Source organism: Amblyomma mixtum, chromosome 3 (genome assembly GCF_055824585.1).
Source record: "Amblyomma mixtum isolate Tamu chromosome 3, ASM5582458v1, whole genome shotgun sequence".
In the NCBI taxonomy this organism is placed as follows: Eukaryota; Metazoa; Arthropoda; class Arachnida; order Ixodida; family Ixodidae; genus Amblyomma; species Amblyomma mixtum.
In genome coordinates, this window is record NC_143014.1 from 72971946 (window position 1) to 72998624 (window position 26679).

At 44.8% G+C, this 26679-nt stretch overlaps 1 protein-coding gene across 4 annotated transcripts in view; it reads right to left on the reverse strand.

The window, feature by feature from the left end:
- Window positions 1-423: 423 nt before the first annotated feature.
- The window catches only part of LOC149350591 (LIM domain-binding protein 2-like), a 252569-nt gene continuing 226313 nt past the window's right edge, over window positions 424-26679 (reverse strand). For 2 of the 4 annotated variants that reach the window (XM_089579633.1, XM_089579634.1), the window contains 7 exons: window positions 21176-21241; window positions 20704-20838; window positions 17587-17676; window positions 13147-13270; window positions 12655-12705; window positions 11486-11625; window positions 424-1088 (listed from right to left, as the gene is read on the reverse strand). In XM_089579633.1, coding sequence (XP_089435759.1) covers window positions 807-1088; window positions 11486-11625; window positions 12655-12705; window positions 13147-13270; window positions 17587-17676; window positions 20704-20838; window positions 21176-21241 — 888 coding nt within the window. In that variant the 3' untranslated portion in view covers window positions 424-806. The remainder of the gene's footprint in view (window positions 1089-11485; window positions 11626-12654; window positions 12706-13146; window positions 13271-17586; window positions 17677-20703; window positions 20839-21175; window positions 21242-26679) is intronic. The other 2 variants (XM_089579635.1, XM_089579636.1) reach the window with 2 other exon arrangements.

The window sequence follows — 26679 nt, forward strand, 5'->3', positions numbered from 1 at the left end:
GAACTGGTCCAGAAGCATAATGTTTTGCTATTAACAAAATGCTACATTATAATTATAATAACACTGCAGGAGCTAGACAGAAAGCTCAATAGAACCCTACTGAAACATGCCACAGTCCAGAATAACTTAGAAAGGAGCAACTTATGCAAATAATCTGCCACTTATTGCACAATCTAGAAACATCAAAACAGCCAGCTCCCTTCAGTGCAACCACGATTGCAGGCGTCCTCCGTTTCATCTGCTAGAAAAGATCAAATGATGCCATGGGTCTTGAGGTCAATGTTGCAGGCAAATTGTCTCTGCACACAAGTGAAGTTTTAGGTCATTCACTTGTATACCTCCTTTCCCTCCCACTTCAAAAAAAAAAAAGAGGAAAAAAAAAAAGTTCTGAAAGCACATGACAATGAGACAGCACCACGCATACTCGAAACAAATGTTGCTCAAAATTGACCAAGAGAAGCCAGCACGACTTGAGGCTGACAGCTCCCCATATTCACCGAGCTGATCACTGAAGACCAGGATGGGTGCAGTCACAATACGCACCAGATTTCAGTTTTGCCCTGCTATGCAGCCACTTGCAAGGCTTTGGTCTCACTTCTGCGTCCAGACATTTCAGTCACTGACGCCAGTAACCTAGCCAGTGCACTCAATGTAAAGAAAAAAAAAAGAAAATGAGGAAGGGCAACACTGCTATAGCAATAGAGGTGATGGATGCGGGCCAGGCTTGCCCTCTTTCCTTCACTTCCAAGAAATGGAAGTGGCACTGTCCAACCATGTGGCCCAACATTCACATGTGCTTGGTGCGCCTATTGGCTGATGCTTGGAGATGTCTTCTTGTCCTCGGGGGGTGGCGGGGGGCCCGGAGGTGGGGCAGAGGGGTTTCGCTCAGGCGGTGGCCCTGGCGGTGGGCCCTGCCAGCCGGGCGGTGGTGCCAAGGGGCCACCACCAAACTCGTCACCCTCCTCGAGACCATTGGCAGCTGCTGCCGAGGCGTCGTACTGGGTGTTCTCCAGCCGCGTGATGACGCGCTCGTCTTCATCACCAAATTCACCCCCCATCAAGGAGGGCTCTCCTACCACCATCACGTCCTGCAGGGTAGGGAAGAGGCAGTTTTCTAGGCAAATGTTTGGCTAAAAAGCAACGCTACTCTGTCTAGGAAAGGAAAGGCAAATCTTCAAAACCAGCAAACTCTAAGGTACAATGCAAAAGCAAACACACTCGGCATAAGACACCGGCAAACCACACAGCGCCATCATGCCACTGAAGGCTAGATGCCCAAGTAATGCTGCTCTGAGAGCAATACAAGATATGATAACTATTTGACAACCAAGGCCTCTATGCTAACTTAAGACCCCCCTGAAGCTAGCCAAGTAAAATATAACATCACCTGAACAAGCTGCGCTTATACCAGAAGTTCTAAAACTGGGTTCAGCGAAATTCAGCAGTTCGTCGTAGTATTGATGCAATACAATTAGAAGCCCCATAAGGCCAAAATGTGTCGTTGGCCATAAAACCTGACCACTGGCTAGAGGGAAGTGTCATCACGAGACTAGAGCATTCCCATACGTTCAAATGGGAGCATTCCCTTTGGCTGGGGGCAGGTGACATCACTAGATGCGAGCATTCCCATTGAGTGGAAGGTGGTTTTGTCACTAGACCGGATGAGACGCTGCTTCCGGTAAAAGCATCAACAGCTGCTAATGCTATCACAATGCCAACATATAATGCAATTAGGTGTCCTAGTGAATTTTTAACAGGGGTTCCCCAAGCACCTAAATTCACGCATGTCTAAATTTTTTCCCATTTCCTTTACCCACTTCATTGTGGGACTAACCACACTATTCACAAGGCCACTGCTACAGGCTAGTTGGCTTGACAACCATACTGCAATTTTTCCATGAAAACTGTGCCACTGTAAGCAGCCATCTTAACTGAATTTGGGAATTAATCTGAGGTGCCGTGTGTCTGCAAGCTCTTTTTGTATGCACATTATTGCAGCAAGGGGTGGAAGCCAAGACACGCAGCGTGAGCATTCACTGCCTTGACCAAAGTGAGAGGTGGCTTTGGGTACGCATTCCTGCATTAAGAAATGCAACAATTTGCTGGAAGTTCATGCCTGAACACAGGAGACAAAACCTGTGACAAGCGGCAGAAGCACCAACTCATATTTGGAGTTGACAGATTGTGTAATTCGAAATATTCAAGTTTGAAACAAAAAGATCTGGCTGTGTTCAACTGCAATTGTTTGCAATCAGTACACTCAACATTCAGTTCTACATTTGAAATATTTCTAAATTAGGCCCTTCCCATGTATGCGGACTACAGAACAATTTTTCAGGCTCCAATAATTGGGACTTAGTTCAGAAAAGTTCACAAATAGGAGTGCATATGTATTCTTGACCAATATTTCGGAGGGTCAGGAGAGCAAAAGTTTGATTCTTCAGACTAAAATGGGCGCCAGCTAAACTGTGGATGGAGACCTTTTTTCACCCAACAGGCGTGAGTGGGCATCGCTTGGATTTAAATGGAGTCAATCGGACGGACTGTGTAGTACAATTGTAGGTTTTGGTTTCTGGTTCAGTTTCTTGGACTGTCTTGCATCTCTATTATGAATGTCTACTTCTAAAGTGGCTATTCAGTGCCACGAGACACAAAAATAAAATAATGGTGGCTTTGTTCAATAAACGCTGCTCTTCACCACGATTCAAACAGCAAGCCTCCTGTTCGTTCACTGGGCCCGGGCCTCTGCCACTACATTGGCAATGATGATGGTGCATTGTACACTGCCAACACCACTTAGGCCTACATTCCCGGCCGCAACAAAATGAGTTTCCCAGTTCCATAACTTATTCACACGACTTACGTCATTGCAATATCATTCACATGATTGTAAGTCAACCTATTATTTTTAATTTGAAAATCCAAAGTGGGAAGGTCGCCTTTCAATTGAAACTAAAGCATGGCACCATAAATAAGGGCGAGACAAACGTGATATCAGGGATGCTACAGAGTGGTTGTAATTTTGTGGTTGCAATTTTATGTTTGCTCTACGGCTCTACCCAGTAACATATGGCTATCCTGCACGCTTGTTCGAAAGAATTTGTTTTTTTTTTGTTTGTTTTTTTTTTTACTTTCAACTGCACACTCGGCGCTCAAGGGAGTGTTGACAATTGATGGGAGGGCCACTGTTCCACTCAGTGGCCGCCACTCAGAATGGCAGCGCTTCCAAGAAGTGTTGGTAGCTGATCGAAGAGCCAATGCCACTCAAGCATAGTTTCTCTTTCTCTCCGACGCATTTGACGACTGACGGGCGTGTTTTACCAGTTTTTAATGTAATGCTTCGTGCTCTGGGTCTGGTAAGTGTCCGGCACTCGTTCTCGGCTACATTCAAGACAGCTGTCATTCCGCCGAAGAAACAAACAACTGCGTGCCGGGCAGCAAGTTCCGACGTGTCGGAACGGGTGGTACAGGTGTGTCGGCTGCAGTGAGGCAAAATTTTCAGCAGTTCCACGTGATGTTGCGATGCAGCTGTTTGCAAAGAGAGATTTCTCGGGACGACAACGTGCTGTGGTTGCTTGCGAAGTGGGGGATATCACTGGACGACATTAGAACAACATGCTGTGGGACCACAGAAGCGATGACAACAGCAGAGCTAGTGAGGATGATAGTGCAAATGTGGACAAGTAGTCCAGTGACTAATACATTTTCATTTTGGAATGGGCCCACAGGCACGCCCTTCTTTGTTTCCAGACATCCGATATGAGGGGGGTCGACTTAGTCGTATAAATATGGTAGGTCCCATAGGCTTCAATATCTCAGGTCTTCACTTCAATCGTTACCAGCATGTACTTTTCAGCCACATGTGAGTTCTTGGGAGATTTTCCTTTGTTCGTTGTGACCGAGTGCAGAGTGCAAGCCGGGATCCACCTAGCCAGCGGAAACCGCATCATTCCTTATTAGAATAGATGGATTCAAGTAGGAAGTAACTCAATCCTTTGCCTTCTTCATCTCCATGTGTGCCATTGTGAAGTTTTTCCCAAGCTGCCTGACCAACAGCATTTGAGATCTGTGTCTCAAGAGAATCAGCATGTGATGTCCTTTCAGCAAATAACAAATATTCACCTCCATGACTGCCATTCTGAAGTTTCCTAAGCTGCATGATCAGCAGCATTTGAGATCTGTGTCTCAAGAGCACCAGCGTGCAATGTCCTTTCAGTAAATAACATGAAAGAAATATGAATGGCACAACAAAATAAGTTCCAAGTGGGAACAAGGATGTTCATTTCATCCTTCAAGCGAACGGCAACAGCCGCCGGCATCTGGCGCTCTCCATCCTTTCTTTCACGGTGCACAATATGGTGTCCAATAGTTCGTTGGCTTCTCTGATGAGAAAGGCAAACACGGCGACTTAGACTGCAAAAAGTTGCAACAAGGCTTAATGGAACCCAGACTTCATGAAGCTGAGCAGAAGACTTAAAACTTACCGTCCTTGTCCACTAGTGGTAAAATAAAGAAAAGGAAGAATTTTAACCTTCTCCCCCACAAAATAATGTCCCATATCTCTGAAAGAAATTAAGAGATCGCAGAAATTTTTGTTATCCAGGATTTTTAATTACGCGAGTTAAAACTATCGAGGTTTTACAGTACATAAATGAAGTTCTAAGGTCCAGTTCTCTTTATATAATGCTAAGATGACACAATCAAGCCTGGATATATAGAACCCCAATTTTGCCGGTCGTTTGATATATTGAACTGCGTGCTGTGCCCCTGCAGATGATGCTTCTCTTAACAGCACTCTTCGATCACTTTCTGTGCGTAGAGACAGGTTGACTGTGTGGCCTTGGGCACCTGTATGCTGGCAATGCTCTTGCTGTGAAGCCACGTGACGAAGTGAACGTCTGGTATGCTCAAGGGCTGCCTTCGGTCTCTTGTGTTCAAAGGGAACAAACACAAATTCGACGAGTGTTTTTCGGCACTGAGAGGCAAAAGGAGATAAGTAAAATACTTGCGTATCTTCTTTGGCCTCTCAGTGGCGAATAAAACTCGTCGCATTTGTGTTCCTCATCTTTGGCTATGTCATAGCTCACAATGCCCGGCGCATTCGCTGCAACTTGCACCGTCACGCTTGTAGACTGGCTCACGCAGGTGCAGCAACCATCGTCGACATACCGGCCTGCCGGAGCAGTGGGGTCGTCGCGCCTTGCCAACAGCTGATTTCGTTTACTGAAGCCACGGTTGAGAGCAGCACAATCGCGTCGCACGAATGCGCTAGTCACGTGATTTTTTTTTTGTATTTCGCGGGTTTTCTTTGGGGCTCGGAAAAAAGATACACGTGAGGCTTTCTTTACCGCAAATAAATGGAATGGGGGTTTCTGAAGGTGCTCTCCAACTTTGCTATTCACATTTGCTGTCTAAAGTCAATATTTACGCATTTAGAAAAATTATCTTACTTGCTAATTAATTGCAAAACAAAAAATTGCCTATGATGCACAAGCCGGTTGATAGATGTATGTAAGTGGTTTCCCTGGCCTACCTCAAATATTTTATTTTTTAACCCTTGGCTAAAGTTAGCGTGGACACCCTGTATACACCACGTTACAGTTGATTGCTAAACACCGTGCAAAACGTTTAATACCGCAAGCAGCCACAACAAAAAGGAGCATTGCGTCTACATCATTCTAGGAAACCAGCAAAATTGAAGGAACCTATGGGACATAATGAGCTCAGTCATCAAGAGAAGAATGATTTGACAAAACTTTCAGATATACACTATGTAGGCCCATTCATAACTAAAGCTAGCAAATCATTTTGATATTTTACTAGTATTCGCTGTAATTTAGCCTTATCAATCATTCATGCTACAGTGAAAGCTCGTTAATTCGACCCCCATTAATTCGGAAAAATCGGATAATTCGACGCGCACGTGAGGTCCCTACAATTATACATAGGAGTCTATGGGGGCGAAACTGTCGTTAATTCGAACAAATTTTGCCGTGCGTCGGTTAATTTGACTTCACTCTGCAGCCCGCCAAGCCGGTGCGCCGAGAGCAAAAAGAAAAAAACATTGCCACGAGCGGTGCTACTGTACGGCTGGTAGGCCATCCGTATGGTCATCGTCATCAGCAGCGTGAGAGAGGACAAGCGAAGCGAGGTTAGCGGCGGCCGAAGCGGCCGGCGTCTTTCTTTGTGCTATGTTGTGTCGCAGCAGTCGGGTTGGTGTCGTCCACTTAACCCTATCGACAGCAAGTCTCGTTTTGGCGTGTGTCGTCGTTTCCGCGTGTTCTTGCTGCTACGATCGCGGTTATTTAACCGTAAGGCGGCGCCTTTCTTGGTAATTGCGCACTTTGCCAGCGTGTTTACTGCGCTGCTTTCGAGTGGGTAGCGTGCAGTGCCTGCGTGCTTCGCCTATGCGTCCTGTCAGCTGACCGAGGATGAAATAATTGAAGTGATAGGCGCTGCCAACAACGATTCGTCAGAGGGTGAGGATTGTGGGCAGTTACCCCAAATACCGAAGCGCACGGTGAAAGGAGCCGCAGAAGCATTGTCCGTGTGGGAGGACTTCTGTGAATAAATCCCTGACGGTGCGTGTGCCGCGGAGCACCTGCAGCTGTTAGAGCTATCGTAGTCGCTCAAATTCACTCGAAAAAGCAGACGACGATAACAGATTTCTTTGCCAACTAAAGGTATGTCCTGTTGGGGCAAACATTTTTTTTTGTTGTTCATCCGTTATTTAGAGATTCGGATAATTCGACAAGTCTTCGCGGTCCCGTCAGTGTCGAATTAACGAGTTTTTACTGTAGTAACTTCTCACTCATAGCAATTCCTCACACCATGTAAACACTCCGGCTGTGCCTGTGTTCCTGAGCACTTGCTTTCCAACAACAAAACAGCAGCAAGCCCTGCTCCTTTCTGACAAACTTGAGATTATTTGCAGCATCGAGAATGGAGAAATAAAGTAGGACGTTGCAGCGCATTTTAAGATTGCGAGGAGTACGCTAAGTACCATCTTGAAATACAAGACTGCCATCACACAACGTGCAATAACACCTGAATGCCGATGGCCACCGCCTCTGCAAGCTGGTTTACAACGGAGTTGAGAAAGTGGCTCTTGGGACGTTTGTGCACAAAATCTGCCAATCTCAGGCCCCATGCTGCAGCAGAAGGCAAAAGATTTCGCCTGCATCCTAGATGTCAAGGTGTTTACACTGGGTAATGGCTGGCTCCAGAGATTCAAAGACCACAACTCCATTACTGGAAAGGTCGTTGCAGGTGAGAGCCAGGCATTCGACGCAGAAGCCAAGAAGTAGGTAGGGAGAGTAACGAACCGTGCAACATTTACAACATGGTCGAAACTGCCTTGTTTTGGCAACTGCTGCTGAGTAGGACCTTGGCACTCCATAATTAGAAGTGCCATGGCAGGAAAATGAACAAGGCCTGCGTGACAGTCCACCTCATCACAAACATGGACGGATGTTCAAAGTTGCGACCATTTGACAGTACAAAGTTCAAGCCACCCGTGTGCCTGCAAAGATTAACTTTACCCTAGTCAAGTACAAACCGAACTCCAAGGCTTGAATGAACAGGGCGTTGTTTGAGGTTCGGCTGCATGACTGGGACAAGGAACTTGCAATGGGTGGGCACACGATTTGCCTTCTCCTGGATAACTGTTCAGCACACCGTTGTGGCATCTTGCTGAAAAGCATTGAGTTTTGCTTCCTGCTACTGAATGAAACAGTGGTTTCACAGCCACTTGATCACGACATTGTCTGTGTGTTCAAGCTGGGCACATGGTTGAGCAGTTCTTAATGAAACTGCAGGCTATTGACGAGCTGAAGATAAGTTTGCTGGCCACGATAGAGATGGTAAGTACAGTCCAACCTCGTTATAACGAAGTCGCATTTTGCGCGGAAATTCGTTCGTTATATCCAATATTCGTTACAAAAGTATGCACTCAAATTCCCGCAGAAAAGGTCGCTAATAAACCCAAGTAAAGAGTACTTTAAGATGGACAGCACAGGGTTGAAAAAATGCACTATCTTTGAATTTAACGCGTGGTATAAGCATATGAAACCTCGCCTTGCATTTCGCACTGGAAAGCAAGAGGAAACTCACAAATCGGGCTGCTGGCCAGGTGCGAAAACTATGTTATTTAAAAAACGGCGTAATCTTCGTTTGGCGGCACTTCACACTGTTTGACAGGTTATAGTTCTCGACGAAATCAACACAGAGCAGCGCTTTCCCGATGTCAGCTGATTTGGCCACAGGTAGGTTCCCGAGGTACCCCCTGAACTTCCTGGCCATGTCAGCGGCCTCGCCGCTGCTGAGAGCTCGCACTTCGCCATCTTCACATGCATCGCTGTTTCTAGCATCATCTGCAGAAACCACCTGATCAGCAATTTCTTGGTCGGTCAGTTCGGGCGCCACAGCCAAGTTGTCATCTGCACAGATGAATTCCTCGAACGTAACGTTCGGAACCGCCAGCTGACGCCATGTCGTCTCGCCGAAATTGTCCGCTTGCCTCCCAGTTGCATGCGGAAGCTTTCTGCCTACTTCTCGCAGTTCTCGGCGCCAACGGCTGCTTCTTCGCCAGACATGACGTGGCAAACAATCTGATGGCGGTCATTAAATCGCTGCAGCCAGCCACTGCTTGCATGAAAGTCATTGTGGCCTCAGACGGAAGTGAGACTTCTCGCCTTCATTTGAAGGGCGGCACCAGACACAGGCAGGTTAACAAGGCATCTTCAACATCCTGTCTTGCTGTCATTCTTCACAGCGCCTGCAGAGTGGGCGTTTGCAATCTTCTGCCTTGCGCTCAAGATAACCATCTTATCTAGATAGATAAGAGTGCTAGGCGCAACACCGAAGTCTGCGGCAATGACTTTTCCTTGCGCCGGCCGCTGTCAACTGCCCTCAATATCTTTATCTTCGTTTCAAGCGAAACTGCTGCTTGTTACGACGCGTTCCGCTACGGCGTCTACAGATTGAACTGCAGAGATAGCGCGCGCGGGGCGCGGGTCGGAAATTGCGACGGCGGGGGTGGCCGGGGAGCGGGCGTCGGTTCGATCACGTGCCAGTCACGTGCTAGGCAGCCATTGATGCTAGATTCATTCGCTCTCCCTAGATGGCGTTGCGTGCGGAAGCGCGGGTGATTCAAACACATTTTAGGTGCGCGCGCTTCAAAAGATCAAAATTTAGCGTTTTTTTTCCTACTTGTTTGAGCATTTTGAGCCCCGTGAATACAAAAACTGCTTCGTTATAACCGATACAGTGTCAAATTTTGAATTTTTCGTTTCGTTATACAGATAGAACTCCCATAGAAATAAAGCATGTCCAACCAAACTTTTCTTTCACTTCGTTATATCCGATAATTCGTTGTATCCGTGTTCGTTATAACGAGGTTCGACTGTAGTGCCTGGAAAGACATGACTCAAGACACAATCCAAAACTGCTTCCATCTTGTTTGACTGTGTCATGAGGGTGCGGAAGCTGCGAGTGCAGTGTGTGCAGTGCAAAACGACCGCGACATTGCCACACTGTGCGAAGAACTAGCTGATGTTCCAGACGCTGTGCCAACAGAAGTTGCTTCAAGAATTTTTTTGACAGTTGATGATGATGTAGGTGCAACAGCAAGCCCGTTGAATTCTGAAAATGTTTCCAGTGTACTGGTGTCTGGCGCCATCGGGGAGCCACCGCCATCGAAATAGGAACACCCTCGCCCGACGCGCCACAAAGCCCTTTCTGCTACAGACGTACTGCGAAGATACTGCTTGGAAATACAAGGAAGCAGTCTGGGGTTTACTGAAATGATGCTGCATGTTGAAAATGCGATTCTCACTGGTGAAGCTAAATGCAGTGTTCAGGCAAAAGTCACTGCGTAGAGCAAACAGGCTTAAATTTCCCGTCAATAAATTACTTTTGGAGTAGATCACTCCCTGTGAGTGGCATGGTTTTTCCTTCGCCAGTGCATTTTAGCTCCACTGCTCACAACCTCGAGTGGGTATAATAAATTTTGTACTGAATTTTACTGAAGTTCATTATAAGCAGGTTAGAGTATATTCTATTATTCCACACATTGCATAAATTGCGTTGAATCACGCTGTTTGTTACAATCAGATTTGAATGAGCTGGTTCCAGAACAACAAGTCACACACGTAAAAGGGAACATACTACCATTACATCTTATGCAGCAACTGAAATCAGCTCCTTGCCAAGGGTGACTTCAAATTATTTTGATGTGTACAGTCACTGATTTTTCGATGTGGACTTTTTCGCGGCATTGCAACATGACCCACAGAGGCAATGCATAAAAGCACCTGAAATTTCGGACGCATCACAACTGACTGCTTGATTTTTTGGGCCTCATTCACACACACTGCCAATATCCAAGATGCCACATAAGGTGTACGGTGGAACGTTGTTAATTCAAACTGCAAGGACGATCGTAAACTTTATCAAACAAAGTGAAATTCAAGCTAAAATGGAGCATCTTAAATGCCGGAGCTGATATTCTCCATGAGTTGGCACACACACACCTGCATGGTTTTGAATTTGTACAGTTCTTGGACATCGTCTGTCGCACAAACTTGAATGGTAGTCCCAGATCGCGGAACTCATCTATGCCGAGTATTCTGTCCTGAATATGGGAAGAGGCAGCAAAGTACGTGGGAGGCGTGGGAGGAGACAGAAAGTGTGGAAGAAAATGGCGGCCCATTTCAAAGCAAGGTCAGCGTACCCACAGCAGAACGCACAGCAACCCAACTTTTATATCGTAAAACAGCCAATAACTGGCGTTTTGATGTCAGGAAAGACATCTCTCATCATACACAGGCCACTGCAGAGTGCACATCATCCAGTTACGATGCCGATTTTGGCTCTAGTCATTGGGCCTAATTACAAAGGCCAATGCCAACCAAGTGCTTGCTTCGGCAGTTTGTCGGCTCTTATCGTTTCACCATCTCCGCCTCCTCGTTCCGGGCTCTTTGTACAGTGGCCACAGCGCAGTTCCTGTAATTGCGGGTTCGCTTTCGCGTCTAGCCATCCCAACCCGTGCGTTCGTTAGCAATGAGCCAAAGACAGTACAGCCATCATACACCAAGCTTGTGAAAGCAGTCACCACCTGTTGTGTACACCACGATGCGTGATGCACAGTTTAGTCATGAGGAGCTTCAGAATGTGCACACCACAAACTACCGACCCCTTCCTCCGATACTGGCAATAAGTTAGTGATTTTTTCAGTGAAATCTGATTTTTCAGGCTGCCTGATTTTTCTGACATTTTTTCGGTCCCTAGACAGTCCGAAAAATAAGTCATCCAGTATACACATTTCAGCTGTGCAGAAAATGAGCAGCAAATGAGTATCAAACAAACATTGGTAATGTCGAGTGCATGGCCCATTGCAGTTAGAAATGCAAAACGTTTTGGGAGCTCAAAATACTCGTGCCTCTGCCAATCAAGATTTCTACAGCCTGTTCCACTATTCACTCACTTGTGATGCAAGCGAGAAGTTTGGAGGTCCGGGTGACATGTTCTTTTTCTTGCCACCAGAGCCAGCATTACTTGCACCGCCGGCATTATTAGCAGCTGATGATTTCCGCTTTCGGCGCTTGCTCGGGGGTCGCTGGGTTTCTGAAAAATGCCATTCGAGAGTCACCCAATCCTTCTCGAAGGCACCAACAGAGAACCGCAGAGCAGGACAGTGAGCAGCCAAAGCAGCCCGAAACCAGCCCACAAAAAGGCAAGTGACAGTCACATGCAACCTAGCACCAACAAACACTTCATCCAGCCACTCACAGGCAAGAGAGTAGACAGGTGCCAAAAACAATATGCCATAGCACACAAAGAAAAATGAAGGTGTAACAGCGTCTCAGGTACAAGCACTCTGGTTGACACGTGCAAACCAGAATCAGCATGCAGTCGGGTTGAGAAGTTGTGTGGAGTGCCAAACACGTAAAACATAAGGAAAGCAGAGGCCAAAACCCAAAGAGGACAAACAGCTCGAAATAAGCAGAACAAAAATAATAATAATAAAAAGAACAAAACAAAAAGTGCCATCACCAAAGAGGAAGGATTCAAGAGCTGAGCACAAGGCATCTTCTGCTGGCATGAAATGGACATTTTGATATTTGATTTGATGCTCTGCTGATGTAACAAACAGCAGTGTGGCCTGAAACTGCACCCCAGTGTGAAAGAAATTTGGCAGAAAATGGCGATATCCAGCATGATTAAATATCGTCTGCTCTAACATAATACCAAGTATCCCTCATCTACAAGCTACAAAGCAGCGAGTACAGTTTCCCGTGAAAAGTGAAATACCAGATTAACCGACCTTTCAAACAGTCCTATAGAAAGGCTGTGTAAAGCTGCAGATGCATATAAATGCCATATATATCTACTTAAAAGAATGCTGCATCCAGATGTTTATGCCTAAACTATATAAACTCCCTCTGGAATTTCACCTCCCACTTCAATCCTTCATAATACGAAGTCATAGACAAAACCTATCCCCATGTAGAGGTTTGAGAAAAAAAAATGTATGCCAGTATTATCTGATGCCTAGTGTTCACCTCCATGCTGTTAGTAGCCCAGGTAAAAATCTGTTAGGCTCTCACAGAAACAAGAGACTGGAATATTGACCCACAATATGAAACCACATACCTATATCTTGAGCTGATTTTAGGTCATTAGGTGCTCCGCGGTGTGCGACACCTGGCAGAGTCAACCAATCAAGTCCATTAACAGGTCTGCTCCTCTCCCTTCATTGCTTCAGCACTAAGCACTCCTACATTGACTACAGAGAAACTGCAGCACCTCAGCAATGCAGCTGAAAAACTATATTCTTCATCACAGTGGTATTAACTGCATGTTTTTTGCCCTACTCTACTAGCCTGAGCTACCTCCTCTTCAACTGAATCCTTCCAACTGAATAGAAACAAAATGAAGAACTATTATATGGATGCTAAAAGGGAACTAAAAAGACTGGTAACAATACAAAATAGAACCAAAAGAAAGCTGAACAGAAAGTTCATTAAAATTAAGATCAAATGACCAAAACTGTGTCCTAAGCATGAGTCTATGCACAGAAGGAAGGGGGTTTCAGTGCGTGTGCAACACAGCTACCCTATGCAGTTACAGTACATCAGAGCTTACCTGGTGGAGCAACCATCCTCTGCCACTTCTGGAAGAGTGTGGTCTTGAGGCAGTCCCGAGGACTCAATGCGTAGGCCTTATGCCGTGACATCAGCTCTTGCATTGGCTCCAGGATGACACAAAGCTGCACAAAAATACCCGCCAGTGGTCAATGTAGCCATTTGCACCTGGGCAAGTGGTCAACAACTGTTACCACAAGCCCTAGGCCATGTGTAGTGCAAAGCACAATAACAGCTTTTTAAGCTACTCAAATTTCCTAGCACTGAAAGCTAACAACCTGAGGGAAATACAGTAGCCGACCGATTTTTCGGACTCCAACAATTCGGACTAGTGCGATATTTCGGACTTCGCTGAGGAACCGTCGCGCACCTCATAGGAACGTGTACACTTTCACGACTGATATTTCGGACTTTTTGGAGTCTAAATGTTCGAATTTTCAGACTAAAATAGACACCAACAATATTGTGGCGATCGTTTTTCAACCGAAAGTTGTTATTTCGGCCTAATATAGACGCGAGCGGGCATCACTATCACAACCAAGCCATTCCCCACCACGAGAGGCACCATCTTGGATTTAAACGGAATCGGCTCGGCAGGCGCAATCGGAGCGGCTTGGATAGGCATGACCATTTGTTCTCCATCGTTGCCATTCGACATAATGAGATGCTCTCCATTGCCATCGAGATGGCCTACAAAAAGCGCGCGATCGCATTGAAAACGGGACAGCTGCAGCGTCCGCCGCGGCTCGGGCGACGCACCCCGCGGTGCGGGGCAGCGAACGCAGTAGAGGGGGGGGGGGAGGGGGGACTGCATTCGGAGGAGCTCGCTTCCGCTTGCGTCTTCCCGTGGATTACCTCTCGGTCTTTGCGAGCGTCATTGCCCCATGCAAACTGACTGTTCTTGCTTCGCGCAGTGAGTGCATTCATTCGCGGCATGACTGTGGCCGCGTCGCACTATCTGGTATCATGATGTGATACGCTGTGGACATGAAGAAAGCATAGCTATGACTCAAATAGCGTCTAATATTATCGCTTGTAGGCGGAACATGGGGAGCGGCGATTTTCGCGATTTTGAAAGCCGGTTTTTCACAGAAAAGTAATTTTTTTAAGTTCACAGATTTTTCGGACTGTTCGTTTATTTGGACCATTTTTCGGGTCCCGCCGAGTCCGAAAAGTCGGCCGGCGACTGTAACACAGTACAGAAAGGAACACAAGTGTGATGATAGCAAAGGGGAGCTCAGCTCTTTATGACAATTTGAAATACCAACCAAATGAACTAATGCTCTTACCAATACACTTAGCAATACACAAAATTGTTACGGAACGTTTGCCAGTAACAGCTCCTAGCTTGCACACCGGTCGAATACAGCAAAAGCAACACAACCAAACACTGCCAAACCCTTTGCTACCCAACAGCCATGGCCGTAAGATGTAAGGTGCACTGAAGAGGATTCTGAACTTGTGTTTTTGCCGCGGGAACTCGATCTGCACGTTCCTAGCATTCTTAGAAACTGCGACTTATTGCCCTGTGTGGCCGATTTCCCTAATTAAATCGAATTAACGTCCGGCTCCCGCCTTTATTTTTTTAATTCTCCCTCATACGGTGGGCGGAGTCGACCAACGCATGGAATGCCTTTCAGCCAGCTCTGTGGAGGCTTTGCTTTCGTTTTATTTTGTTTTTTAGATTTCCATGAATAAATGGTTTCATTCGCAGATAATATAGCCGCAAAATAAGCCCGCAGAAATAAGAATACGCGCGGACTATTTGCTACTACGGATTACTACATATTACTCCGCCGATGGCAGAGCGCCAAGCCGCCACGGGACTGGTTGAAAGGCACTCCACTCGTTGGTCGACTCCGCCCACCGTAGGAGGGAGAATTAAAAAAAAAAAAGGCAGGAGCCAGGCGTTAATTCGATTTCATTAGGCAAATCGGCCACACATGGCAATAAATCGAGGTTTCTAAGAAAGCTCGGAACGTGTAGATCAAGTTCCCGCAGCAAAAAGACAAGTTCAGATTCCTCTTCAGTGCACCTTTAACTCTTCCGGTTTTTTCAGGCACAGTTCTAAAAGTAAACTGATTTCATGTAATTACGGAGCTCTCTGCTACCTTTTCATGTTTCTGCTGGTGTTTAAAAAGTCTTCACATACTGGGCCTGGTGGTTGCTACTGCACATCTGACTAGCACCACTCAAAAATACCCCGTGGCCATTAGTTAAGTGTGTGTGCATGCTTGCACGGGTGTATGGGAAGATGCAGGCAACCATTGTGCTGACAAGGAGGCATCCAGTATGAAGACAGAAGCATCTGCTACCTTTTTCCAAGAAGCCCGGCAGGCTGCAATGCTCCAAGCTTAGGCTCAAGAACAGACATGCTGAAGAAGATGCTGACAACAAGAATAGCCATGTTATACAGTTGAACCCCTCAATACCGAAAGCCCTCAAAAACAAAATTCTCGCAGCAACGAAAAAATCTGGCGCCCCCGGCGAACTTCCATAGTGTTCAATGAATTTGTCCGCTCTCAACAGAGAAGAGTTTTAAAAAGCAGTCCCACATTAACGAAAGTTGGAGGTAGTGATCTGCAACATTTTTTCGGCACATCAGCCAGTTGGGAACAGAGAAGTGCCAAAACTTGCAGCAGCACACTCAACCAACAAGTCGCACACATACATTTCTGCCAACAAGCATCGGCGTGGCCATTGCTGTTCACATTCTGTCAGCTGGATAATGATGATGATAGAAACGAGATTTTTGTTTGTTTCACTGAAAGCGGCTTTTTGCTAAACCTGTCTGTTGGCAACTACGCAGGCAAGTGACGTCTCACGTGACGACCCCGCCGGCCATCCGGCAGTTTTTTTGCCTCCTTGCTGACAGCCGACACTGCCCACTACCACGCTATCTCGCCGTCCACCGAGTGCACACCGAAACGCCAAAATCGCCTGTGCCTTGCTTACGTCCAGTGTTTTGTTTGGCCTGTCAGAAAGATCGTGCGAACGAAAAAGTTCCCCCTCCCTGGCAGTTTCGTCATTGTGGGGTTCGACTGTATGTACAAAACAGGAAGCTCTAAATGTGAGCAAACATGACAAAAATGGTTCACAAAGATCATTATTTCTAACATCAAAAGCGGTGGGAAAAATAAAAGTGCTCCCCAACACAGCCACACTCACTCACATACACAGCCCTCTTTAAGTTACACATGTGAACTTATTTTAAACATGCATCAGAGAGGGCGCTATGGGCGTTATTTCTCGACTGCCCTTTGCAAACATTGCAATGGTTCCCATGCTTCCCATGTCATGAGTGAAGATTGAGGCACATCCCTTTGTCCTGCAGTATTGCACATTTGTGGCAGGTGCAAATATTAATGAAGAAATGTGAAATCAAGGAATGAGACTCGCTGAATATCCTACTGGCGGCAACCATTTGCGGTAAAGTTTTTCCTCGAGTCGGCTGCATCAAGAATGTCATAAGCTTGTCTGTTGTTGAGTGGTTGCCACAGGGCCATCGACAGTTGGATGCAGGCTACACAGACACTTGAAGCTTGATGCTTGTGTTGGGTGTCATGCAAGGTCTTCAAGCTTCAAATGCCACAGGGCCATTTGCCTGTGCACTCCAAGTAGTGCTTGAAGTTTGCACATGCTCAACAATCGACTGACCGTAAATCTTATTTGCTGCTGCAAGTAACGCTCAGCAGGAATGTGTGACACTATGGTTTGTGTTCCATCCCCATAGAGCTGCGGGGGAGGGGGCTGATGTACAGCTCACGACCTGTTTATATTTCTCTCTTGAGACTGTCATCATGACACATGCACCTTTTATTTTTGCAGCCCCTAAAACTCAGTGCTTGGCAATAAGTTGCCTGCAAAGCATTGTCCTGCTCGAGGATGTACTCATATAAATTATTTAAGGCGTAAGTTTGACTTGACTTCCAGCAGATTCTCTCATCCTTCCTCGTCTTCTCACAATGAACATTTTCCACTACACACTGATGATTTGCAAAAACAAAGATAAGAACCTCTACAAGTCAGATAGCAGATGGACTATCACAGTGCTTTATGTTTATGCTGTGTGCATGTGTGATGCTGTCCAAATGTGTGTGAACCTCACCAGACCTTCATCAAGGACATATTAAGACTACTACAACTACTGCACTGTCTACCACCGTTGAGCATGAACAAAAAAAAAGCAATGGCTAGCCCATCAGACCTACAGCCAAACAAAATTTCAACACTGCAAATGTATCCAGCAAAAACACCATCCAACCAAGGAATTACACACTATTTAATACGAGTAAATACAGCTAAGGGTTTAACTATGCTCTTCAGGTCAGTACAGAAAACAAGGAGCCTTCTCACTGAGTGTGGTCATTGGAAACAATGCTAAACACAAAGGCAGAGTTCAATCAGTCCACGAATTTAATCTTAAATTATGTTTACATACCCTGAGATAGTTCAATGTTGAATTCGTCAGGCCTTGTCTTGTGATATTCTTTGAGAGCTGCTCCAACATTCCAGGGTCTTGCTGCTGAGCCTGAAATAGCAACACACAACCAAGCAATGAAATCCAAATGAACCACGATGCACAAGCCAAGCAAAAGAATTCAGCAATAACTCATAAAAACAAATTTTACAACCAGGTGATATTAAAAATGGTTACCCCCTTGCCGAGATATACTAGCCTTCACCGAAATTTCAAAAGGGGTACTGCAATACAGTTGAACCCAACAACAACAAAAGTCTGGACACAAACAGACTGACTCAAAAATTCTGGCATCCCTGGCAAGAGTTCACAATATACAAAACCATTGGTTTCTCAGCATGAAATGTCTTCAGAACCAAACTGTGTACCCAGAAAAGGTCTAAAATGCCTATTTCAATTCAAGTGAAAGCTTAGTGCAACACTAAGAAATGCCTGCTACATGTATTTATTGTCAAAAGTACTATCAAAGCTGCAAATCCAATTGTCTACTTTAGAAAGTAAAACCACCAGAAGATTCACGACGCAGACAATGTGCCTGAAATTAAAAATAAAAGAAGTGCAAAAACGTGGTCTTTGTTTGCTGGCACCCAAATCCTTGTTACATGACACCTGGCACAGCTACCACATGGATACTGTTCAACAGTCTATTTGCATACTGTTCTTTATCATGGCAGCAGTAAGGGAAGCAATGAAAATGAAAATGAAAATTCAAGTCTAGTTCCACGGGGCCATACACACGAAACAGTAGTAGTGAAACTGGCCAACAATTGTTACAAGAACTGGAAAAAAAGCCAATGAAACAGCAATACGAATCAAAGTGGGTATACTCATTGCTGATTTAGTTTTTCTAGTAGAAGGAGACAATTGCAATGTGCAATCTATCCAATGCATGTAGACTTTGTGATTTAGAACTTCGCTTACTTTGCGAAACTGAGAAAAAATAATGCACTACTGTATTCTCTGGACTACAGACTGCAGACTACACATTTAAAAGCTGATATCTCATGTGGTGCGGACTATAGACGACTGAACTTTTGTTGCAAAAGCAACACTACGCGAGTCACTGAGCCATTTCGCGGAGCTGCGGCAAGGCCATACTGCGCATGCGCGAGGAGCAGTGGCTGACGCGCCGTGCCGCCTTCGCCCTGCTCGCCAGTTGTGCATGCGCAGTAGCGGTGCATAGCTAGCGTGCCGGGGCCACTGCCACTGCCGCGCGCTCTCCATCGCCTCTCTTTCTCTCTCTCCTCGTTGCTTTCGTAATCCTCCAGGTTTAACGAGAGCGAAATCACTGCCGATTGTTTTTAAAGACCATTTGTCATATCCCAAGAGGGCTAGGGTGGCTGTTGAAGTAAAAAAAATATATATATATGACCCTACTGCAGCTGCAACATTTTGCCGTGCGAAATAACATGATGAAATCAGCTTCAATATGCAAGCAAATTATGCTGGCAGTACTTAGAGTGCCTGCTTTTCAGCGCTTGGATTTGCGACCACATGCGAAAAACCTCGATAGGTAACACCAGAGTCGTCGTATTCCTTCGTGAAGAACGGCTGCGATGGCAACAAAAAGATGAAGAGCCTGCCCGACAGCATTCAAGCTCAGTGTAGTGGAGTGTGTGGAAGCAGTCAAGTCAAACCGAACAGGGGGAGAATTCGATGTTGATATAAAAAAGTGCAAGTAGGTGGGCTGCATCTCTGAAAGATCTAAAGAAAATCTTTGCTGCTTCTCTGAAACATCAACAGACAATCTAAAAAACTTAATTTCACCTAAAATTCATCCCCGTGGGCTATACAGCACACGCGGGTCTATCTAAGCAAAAGCTTTTTATTTTAAGCCAAAATTACCCCTTGCGAACTATACACCGGGCGCAGACGATAGTCCGCACCTGGACTGTATGAATTTATTTGCATCTGTTTTATAACAGCAGGTGCCCCTGACAGTAACTTCTATTACCCATGTAGCATGCATTTAATTGCAAATAAATCACAAACCCAAGAAAAGGTACGGTACTTTCTCAATAAAAACAAATCAAAGTAAGTTCCCAACAAAAGTTTGCATAAGCCAGCAGTTTGTTCAGCCATTTTTCTGTTTCTTCTAGGTACACGCACACTTTTGGCTTCCACCCCATGTTTTCTGGAACATTGTACATGTTGCTCTCGTATAGCACGTTAAGTCAAAGAAACCAGATTTCAACTTTATATGGCTACAGCAAACTGCTGCAAAATAAAGTTCTGAAGACAGTGTTTACTACCTATTTACACAGCTGGCAGTTGGTACAACAACCTTTTGCATGCTGAGGTTTCTAAGCCTAATTGACCTGAAGCCACGGCCAATATAACTCCGACACTAACAGCATACTATCTGCAGAAAACAAAGAAGATACGATTACTGCTGCAACAATATTTTTACAAAAAGCAAAGGAAAAAAAAAAACCATTAGCAGGCTACCTGTGCACTGTTAGGGAAAAATCACTGCAGATTACAAAAGCAGGCATGAAGATTACAGTGTCCATTTGGGTTTATTATGAATACGCATTATTTGCACAATTATTTGAATTTCAAATTGGAAGCCTGGTACCTGAACAAAACTGGCTGTAAGCTTCATAATAATGAAAGATAAAACTTGTATCACCATCATCATCAGCCTGACTACGCCCAATGCAGGGCAAAGGCCTCTCCCATGTTTCTCCAATTAACCCTGTCCTTTGCCAGTTGCGGCCATCGTGTCCCCGCAAACTTCTTAATCTCATCCGCCCCCTAAACTTTCTGCCGCCCTCTGCTACGCTTGCCTTCAGTAAAAGTTGTGAACTATCATTTATTCACATTAAGTATCCCTTTTCATTGATCTTAGATCACTCTTTTCATGTTTTTATGGATACACTGAAACTTCTGCAAGCCAATTTGCAACTTGTGCTGTGTGGTCCAACAAGCGCCCTTTCTGTGCTTCAGCATTCACTAAAATCGTAGAAAAATATTCACAGAAACGTCTCGGCCAAGATATGCAGCAAGGCTTGACAAGGCCGATTTTAGTGGACAGACTACACTAAAAGTTTAGAATAAAAAATTTGAGCAACGTACCGCATATCTCACCTGGATGGCAATTAGGCTTCGTGGGACCAGTTCTCGATGTGTGCGTGTTGCGAAGTGCCAAGACTTGATTCGCATCAGATCATCGAAAGTGAACTCAAGGATGAGGCGGCCCTCTGTGCAAACCTATTGGAAGGCAGTGTCGGGTGAGGAATTTCAAGAACAATATGCACAATGCAACATTAACCCCCACCCCCCTCCACCCCCCGCCCCCCCAAACCAAAAAAGGAAAGTGTTATGAAGGTTTCTGCAGTGAAAAAATAGCTATAAAAAAAAACAATATGCACAAATTGCACAGTATGAAATAAGTAAACAGATCCAGCACGTCTGAGAACACTCTTTAAATGCTGTCCACCATAAGTAAACAAGAGTGCATTAGTAAATAATTAAGTGCATGAGCAAACCACAAGTTCCACACGGGCAGACAACAATTTTAGATGTTTATTTTTAGCGCAATACTCACAATGACAGCATTGTCTTTGGCAAGTTGCTCCTTCAAGGGATCTGCTGGGTACTGCCCTCCAAGCCCCTAAAGAAAAGAAACAAGGAACAAAGTAAGAAAAATGTATCAAAAAATGTATCAAACCTCAAAGCAACAGCCACAGTCAAACAAGGCATTCAACCACCACAGAAAAGCAAGGCAATAAAAGCATCACTTCTTTCAGTTACCTCTGCAGAGAAACCCTTTACTAATGCCTATCTCTCCCATCATTCCCTCTCTCTCAACTGTAAGGCTGCCGATTCCAGTAAACTTTAGCCAAACTGTATGCAAATACTTCCACAAAGTTTTGCTGCCCTTCCCCTCCTCCAAGAGGGTGGGAAGCAGGCAGCAAAGGCCCGCCCTTTAATCAATACCATAGGAGAGAGAGGGAGAGACCCCAGAAGCCAAAACACGTGGAGCTGTTGCCGTGGCAACGGGATCAATACAGTCAGCTCGCCATGGCAACCCAATCAATTAAGGGTAGGTCTCCTCTCCTGTCTCCCTTCCCTCACCCAGAGCAGACTCTTCTCCATCTGACCCCCACCTGAGCAACAGGTCACACAGCTGAACCCCCTCCTTGCTCCCAAGAAAAGTCTGCACCAGCTCAAACAACCACTCCAAACAAGGGCAGCACTACAAAAAATAGCACAATACCACAGTAAGTTTTTAAAGTAAGCACAGAAGATAGAGTGAAGGATACCAAATGCTCCTTCATGCATATAGGTGCTCAAGCAAGATGTTCCCACAAAGCATGAGGAGAGATGCAATACATGATTAACAGAAGCTGCAGCTCAAGCAAGAAAACTGACATAAAAAAGACTGTAAATATGCCATAAGCAGCTCCAGTGCAATAAGTGTGCACCTGCTCTTCATACAAGGTTTTTCTCGTACAACACACTTTACATTACAAGCAAATGGCATATTAAGATATACAATGAGCGGTGTATTTGGTCTCAGCCCATTTCAAATAGAAATTTCAAAACACTGGGATAAAACAAGGCATTTGCTTGTGAACTATTTACAACGAAAACAAAGAACTCGCAACAAAAGATACCTTCACCTTAAGAAATATGGAAATATGCAAAAAACCGAGAGGAAATTCAGATTTGAAGAATTATCAGCATTTTTTTTTTTTTTTTCAGCAGATTCTTCAAGCCAGCCTGCAGTTAAGGGCCACAGGCAATGTAATTTTTCTTGCACCCCTTTGCTTAATGCAATGCAACTCTTCTCAAGGAAACTTAAAACAAAATGGACTGCTCCAAAGGTCCTCTAACATGCATAAAGTCCACCCACAAGCTAATTTTACAATGGCCACTAAAAATTACACCAAACCACTACAGACCATCACCCAGCTGCCTCACAATGGCAACATACTGAAAAAGATCCCATCAATCTTCCCGGGGCAAGAAGACCTTTTTTTTTTTTTCCATCCTGAGTTTCCTGCATAATGCGAATTTCAGAACATCAGCACATGATGTGCTTATGTTCCTTTCAATGCTAATGTTTACAAACATAAAATAAATGAGCACATCACAGCAAAGCTTAAAAAATTTGAACTTCTAACATCTTCCATAATGCAGTGACATGTGTGCACAACTCAAAAACATCAGCACACAAACTGCTTAACACAAGCAAAAAAGTCTTCAGAGCTTCAACAAAGGCCATTATGTCCACATTTGCAAAAGTAGCAATTGTTTAAGCACGCAGTTTTGACATGTGCACTGTGGACTATGTAGACTTTGAAAGTCGCATCAACCTGAGAACTCCACAAGGTAAGAACACGCCCGCAAAACCAGGAAACAAAAAATGGTTTAAAGTCACAGGGGCATAGTGTGTGCCTAGCACAAGCACAGGACATTTTGCAGATTAGCCTACAAAGCCCGAACAGAACACAACTTTCTATAAACTGTAGTAGAGCTACATCACTCGAGTAGCTGCAGCCCTTTCCAATTGGAGTGCCACCATATTGCTCGCTGGATTGCTTTTTTTTCATCTGGCACTTCCAGTCACTCCCTGGGCACCACCTTATTGTTCACTTAGCTGCTGCACGCCCCTCCCGTAAGGCATGCTGGATTGGTAGCGCCAGGTACAAAAAGCAGTCCAGCCAGCAATAATGCGGCAATCATGCTGGAAAAGCCTATAGCAGTGGAAAAAATGCACACCTTTTTAAAGCCTGCCATTTTTCTACATTGCTATGATCATTATAGTAGAATTATAATGCAGCATGCATGTCAAAAGCCATGCAAGTAGGCAGAGTGAGTAACTTCAAGCAGGAGAAGGGTTCACTCAGGCAGGAGTGAGAACAGCCTGGTCAGGGCTGGATTCACCTAGCCATGGATAATAGGTTATTGAATTTATTTAGCACATGCTAGATGCAGATATCATAGTAACATTTCAGTAGCAATGTTTATATCACACTGCACACAGCAAACAAAATATACAAAGCACAAGTCACACAAAACAGCAAACCCTGACAGTGGTTGGGGGATGTCGAAGAATAAAATAGTTTGGTTTGCACTTCTGATTTGTGATCATCTTTGGTTAGTACAGACTGCACCATTAACTAATGTTCATCAATCAATGTCAAAACTACTTCTGTTCACTGCTTGCATTACACTCTTCCACACCATTCGTGTTGCCACTGTACTGTTTAGTGCCTCACTGCAAATGAAGTCTTCAATATTAAAGAGTTTTCTATAGACCACACATCTACAATGTCATCACCTGCTAAGATGCCTTCATGCAAGATGTATGACTTATTTAGTCACAGACTGGAAATGGGTCAACTTCCTCAGTAAATACTCCAGAGGTATTCAATGTTTTACCTCCTGGGCTGCAACTTTCTGTATTAAGTGATGGGGTTGAAAGATGTTCATTGAAGTGAAAGTTTTGAATGTTCTCTTTGCCAGGACCACATCCCCTTTCAGTTCCCATTCGCAGTGATGCACTCTACAAACCACTGCAGTGGATGAGGACAGCTGTTGACACCAGCAACGCACTGCATTGGAGGCCTCTCTGTTATACATGAACCATGTACTGTTCTGGTGTTCTTTCTTACTGAGAAACAGCCAGAAGCCCAATGGTGTAAGGCCCACACACTAGGGTAGATAAATCAGAACAGCCCTCCTTTTTTTTTTTTTTTTTTTTTTAGAGTAGCATGCAGAGACTACAACAGTAGTATAGGTGAGTGTGTTACCACTGGTGTAGACTGCATATCAAAACGTTCAGTGCTCCAGGGACATCTTTCAATTGCATCACTTATTACAAAAGTTGAAGTCCAGGAGGCAAAACTCTCCTATGTAGGACACCTCTCCTATGTAGCTTTTCTGAACACCAGCATATCAATTGGTACCCAAACTGAAGACTCCATTAAATGGCATATAATGATAAAAAAAAACTAATGCTGACCACAAGAAATCAGTAAAACACTGATGTATGAAATCCTATGCAATAACCCTGCAACAAACTGGATTCCAAATGGTACTGAAACGCCAATCAATCAACTTTTTGCAGTCTGCATCGCCTTCCTCATCACAGTTCCTTGCTACAGAAGCCAGGGGACATCACAATTCTCAAGCAAAACAGAGCTTGCAAGTGATTTCGCAGCAAGTACTTCTTTCAAAGTGCAGCTATCACAGATTTCTGAAGTCATTTCTGATTACCATTACGGTGCGCATAAGTACCACATTTCTGCCACAAGCCTGTACCATAAATCAAGCACAATGAAGGGATGCACACACAATATGAGGAAGTGAGGGGGAGCGCACATTACTGCCTACTGCCTTGTGTAGCTGACACAGAGGTCACCTTTCACGCTAACCACTCGCTCAGCATCCCACAAACCTGCACACGAGTTGACTAAATGTAAAGTGAATGCCAAAATTCTATTTTATCACAAGATGTACTGCCCTCTGGCGAGTGCACGAAAATTCCTCTGCCACCCAGAAAACTGATTAAAAACAAGCACATGGGAGCAACGCAGGCACAATCTGCTTTCATGAGGTGCAAACTGTGCATACAAAGTGGCAGGTGTACACTTGCAGCTCCTTCCATCTGTAAATGCTGACAGTTTCATTCCAACCACTCCAGCTAGGGAGATGACCAAGGAGAGGTGCACAAGTGCAGTGCAGAATGGCCATGTAAAAAGGCAAATTTCGAAAGGCTTCTGACAAAATGGTTGTGCAAAACAAATTTCTTTCCATGGTACAAACTCCATGCTTCCTTGCTGCTCGACACCTGTTTGTGGTACTATTTGTAACAATGATGCAGCCAGTGCTACTGATGTAATGCAGTTTGTGAAAAGTTGCCAAGCTCATGCAGTGCCACAAAACAACAGAAGAGGAATATCTTATTAACATGAGGATAACATAAAGCAGCACTTCTGAAGAGAGAAAATAAACTAAGCAAATTTAATTTAACAAAACAATATGTTCATAACTCTGATAAACTACACCTAATACAACTGTAGCTGAATGCCTACAATGAGAATGCAAGAAATGCATACTCATGCACTGTTGCAAGCAAGAAGCCTGGAAGCCATAAATGCAGTACTATCTGGCAGCACAGCGCCTAGTGATAAGGCCTGTGCCACGTGGAACCGCTTCCATACTTTTCCTAGGCAGCGCGCAAAGGGCGACACAGAATGCACACCAAGCAACGTGCACTGCCCTATTTTTCAAGGCAGAACTTTGCTAAGACACTTCGAAGCAAGTGTGGGAAACAGTGGGCCCTGCTGAGTGGTTCAAGTTGGAGGCAATTGATGCTCAAGAATTCCTGCTTGCTGCTCCCCACTCAACATTCTAAATACATTTCTATGCCAGAAGTTGTTTTCTTATTATTGTAGGAGCAGCAGCAACAGGGATTTTTCTACTCGGAATTAAATTTGAAATTTTGTCCTAAGGAACCGTGCATTTTGACTGCTTTAATTTGTGAAAGAATTCCTGCTTGCTGCTCCCCACTCAGGCCTCCCCAGCAAGGCAATTAATTATAGCCTGTTCCCAGGACAAAGATCCTGGTGGCATTCCTGCCTAACTTGCAAGCGCATTTGTATTCTTGCTAGCATCACTGAAAGGTTGGCCAGACTGCTCTACCAAGACAAACTGACAAGCAAAAAAAAATCAGTTACATTCAGAACATGGTTCCAAAAAGAACTTGAGGATATTTCTGTTTCGCAAAGCTTGTAATTACACATAAAAAGTTGTTACATTCGTGCAAATATAGTACTTTGGTAACCGCGTCAGCTAGCAGCCTGCATAAAACATCCTGACCCTTATTTGGCCACCATGGTCAAAGAGGTAGACTTCATACAACCCAGTTGCATTGGGTGCTGCCCTCACAGCTCAGCTGCTTGTCACACCAAACACCAATGTAGTCCTCGCATTGCCCCCATTTAGATCCACACCAAGCAAACCAAGCAACTGAAGAGGTGGTGTACTCAGCTGAAGGTAAAAAAAATAGCCAATATTTCAGCCAAATGCAAAAGAAAG